The following is a 3,440-nucleotide window of genomic DNA, read 5'->3' as shown; positions in this document are numbered from 1 at the left end:
ATAGCTAGCTACTTAAAATTTTTTGCAAAGAAACTAAAATTAATCGACCATCCTGACTCACCAAAAATCAGAAATTGCAATATAGGCACCATATCCTCATATCAAACTATGTTGCTAATGTGTGATGGTAGCGAACTTGGAAGGGTAAATATTATTGATGAATGGAAGCCTGAGTTGGTGTATCTTAATAATGTACCTAACATATAGATGATACATATATCATCTACTTTGACATTAATTGAAATAAAATTTTAGTAAATTATTTTCTAATAAATAATTTTTAATCGTGCACCGGATCAGACAACCGGATCTATCGCTTCCGACTTTCGGTGGCCTCGGATTGACCGTCTTCGATATCTATCTCACCCACGTCTCACGACCCAACCACCCATTCCCCCCAGTACACGACAAGCTCAGCATCTTCCCTCCGTTGAATTTTAGCTGCCCCCCGGAATCACTCGGGCTCTTCTCCCCAATAAATTCCCTCATCGTTACAGGAAATATGCTCCTTTGTTTGTCATATATCAAAAGGGATCTAGAGCCCACCACTGCAACCCACGCTCAAACACTGCTATGGAATTCTCCACCTCCCTGGCCGCCGCCCTCCTGGCGGTGCTCCTCTACGTCGCCGTCCTCCGTCGGTGGCACCGCTCCTCCTCCTCCAAACCCCCTCCAGGCCCAGCCGGGCTCCCCCTCGTAGGCAGCCTCCCCTTTCTCGACCCGGAGCTCCACACCTACTTCGCCCGCCTCGCCGCCACCCACGGCCCACTCTTCAGCATCCGGCTGGGCACCAAGCTGGGGATCGTGGTCTCCTCCCCGGCCCTCGCCCGCGAGGTGCTCAAGGACCACGACCCCATCTTCGCCAACCGCGACGTCCCCTCCGCCGCCCGCGTCATAGCCTACGGCGGCGCCGACATCGTCTGGAACCCCAACGGCCCCACCTGGCGCATGCTTCGCCGCGTCTGCGTCCGCGAGATGCTCGGCCCCGCCAGCCTCGACGCCGTCTACGGCCTCCGGAGACAGGAGGTCCGGTCGACCATCCATCACCTGCACTCCCACGCCGGGACTCCGATCGACGTCGGAGCTCAGATGTTTCTGACGGTGATGAACGTGATCACCAACATGCTGTGGGGAGGGACGGTGGAAGGGGAGGAGAGGAGTTGGGTGGGGAAGGAGTTCCGGAGGCTGGTGGCGGAGATAACAGAGCTGCTGGGCAGACCCAACGTGTCGGATTTTTTCCCCGTTCTGGCCCGGTTCGATTTGCAGGGGGTGGAGACGCAGATGGGGGTGCTGCTGGAGCGGTTCGACCGGATCTTCGAGCCGATAATAGACCGGAGGAGGAAGGTCGGGGAGGGAGGGGCGAAGGATTTCTTGGAGTATATGCTGAGGATGGAGAAGGAAGGCGGTGATAGCAAGACGCCTTTCACCATGACTCATGTCAAGGCCCTCCTCATGGTAAAGAAATCTCTCATTCCTCTCTCTCTCTCCCTATCTTTCTCTTTCTCTCTCTCTTTTAAAATTAATATTTTAATTATGATTTTTTCAATGATATTTAATAAATAGAATTGGGCTATGGTTTTATATCTGGGGATAATTATTAGTCATGTGAAGTAGTTGAATAAAAAATCCATCCGTATCCCTTGCGAGGACTTGTGTGTCTGTCCATCCATCGTAACATTGATGTTTAAAAGAAGTCTCTTTTTCTTACTAAATCTGCTCTCAATCCTCCTTAGTTGTGGAAGTCAGCAATTACCATCTATATTTTCTGAGACTTTTCTTTTTTCAGGAGCTATCTAGGCAATGGCAATAACAATGACTGTCTGTCTAGTGTCAACATGAGTGTGCTATCACAAACGCTAAACAATCCACCATCAAAGAACGAAGCCGTTCAGTACTCTGTATCTATAGATACTCTAAAATCAAGTGTCCATTAAATAACAGAAAAACTAGTATCCGATAAATAGTAGAAAAGCTAATCTTAAGACCTTTTAGTTTCTGGGGAGAGAGACAGGCTTCAACTTGTGCCCTTCGTAAATCCATCCAGTCTTTTCGTAACTTATTCCATGTCCATTTGCTTGCACAACAAACTAGTCCTTCTAATTATCAAAATCTTTGTCGACAGGATATGGTTGTCGGGGGAACAGAGACCACATCGAACACTGTAGAGTGGGCGTTGGCCGAAATGATGCAGAAACCTGAAACCCTGAGACGTGCCCGAGAGGAACTCGACCAAGCTGTGGGAAAGGACAACATTGTAGAAGAGTCCCACATTTCTAATCTCCCTTACCTTGGAGCTGTGATCAAAGAGGTTCTCCGATTGCACCCGGCCCTTCCACTCTTGGTCCCCCACTGCCCAAGCTCTCCATGCCCTGTTGGTGGCTACACCATCCCGGAAGGCAGTCGAGTCTTCGTGAACGTGTGGGCAATACATAGGGACCCTTCATTATGGGAAGATCCGCTGGAGTTCAAGCCAGAGAGGTTCTTAGACAGTACCAACAAGTGGGATTTTAGTGGGAATGACTTCAATTACTTCCCATTTGGGTCAGGGAGGAGAATCTGTGCTGGGATCTCAATGGCAGAGAGGATGGTCGGATACTCCCTAGCATCACTGTTGCACTCTTTTGAGTGGAAGCTAGCAGAGGGAACGAAACTGGACCTGGAAGAGAAGTTTGGAATTGTTCTAAAGAAGGCTAAGCCACTGGTTGCCATACCAACACCAAGACTACCAAACCCTGATCTCTATTCATAGATTGCATGTTTGACGATCGTGGAAGCAACTTTTTCTCTCTCTTCATGGAAGCTTAACGATCATGGACTTATGCAGTAATCTACATGTTTAAAATCATAACACTTCAAAAACTGAAGTGATTAAAGCTCTTGTATCCGAAGTGCATCAATCTTCTTTTCCTTGTTGACTAGCGAAAAAACTGGCTCAGGTAGGAAGTGCTTCCTATTGTCTGGAAAATGCTGAATATTAATATCTGCTTAAGCTTACATGTCCAAGGTACTAGAAATTTGGAATTGTAGTCTGAATATAAAATGCCTGGGAAAGTCTTGTATTATTAAAGCTGAAGGTGAGTTTTATAAGTAATTGGAGATGAATATGTTTGTATATGAATTAGGTCACTGTGCAGCCAGAGCTATATTTTGCTGCAGAGTTGAATCATGAATATGACACACGATCTTGGAGAGTTCAGTTGGAAGCATGACGCCAAAGATCAGCACTAATCTAAAGTTTTGATCAGCTAAGTTTGCCAAGTCAACTATGTTTTTCAGGGTGATCAGAGGTATGATTTTCTTCCAAAAACCACACTTGATAATTAAAAATAAGTTGATCTTAAGAAAATTTTGCTCCAGTAACAAATGCTTTTCCATTATGTTCCTGGATTAAAATAGTTTTCTTCATTAATTTTGATGGTGGTGCCATTCGTATCATGGGT

At 46.5% G+C, this 3,440-nt stretch overlaps 1 protein-coding gene across 1 annotated transcript; it reads left to right on the top strand.

The window, feature by feature from the left end:
• Window positions 1–482: 482 nt before the first annotated feature.
• Window positions 483–3,118, top strand: LOC103697912 (geraniol 8-hydroxylase-like). The gene is made up of 2 exons (XM_026801420.2): window positions 483–1,455; window positions 2,123–3,118. Exons 1-2 carry the CDS (start codon window positions 574–576, stop codon window positions 2,747–2,749), a joined length of 1,509 nt encoding a protein of 502 aa, XP_026657221.2. The 5' UTR covers window positions 483–573; the 3' UTR covers window positions 2,750–3,118.
• Window positions 3,119–3,440: the final 322 nt, after the last annotated feature.

Source organism: Phoenix dactylifera, unplaced genomic scaffold (genome assembly GCF_009389715.1).
Source record: "Phoenix dactylifera cultivar Barhee BC4 unplaced genomic scaffold, palm_55x_up_171113_PBpolish2nd_filt_p 000505F, whole genome shotgun sequence".
Classification (NCBI taxonomy): domain Eukaryota; kingdom Viridiplantae; phylum Streptophyta; class Magnoliopsida; order Arecales; family Arecaceae; genus Phoenix; species Phoenix dactylifera.
Note: the sequence above shows the minus strand (reverse complement) of the source record. Positions and strands in the feature narration are given on the sequence as shown.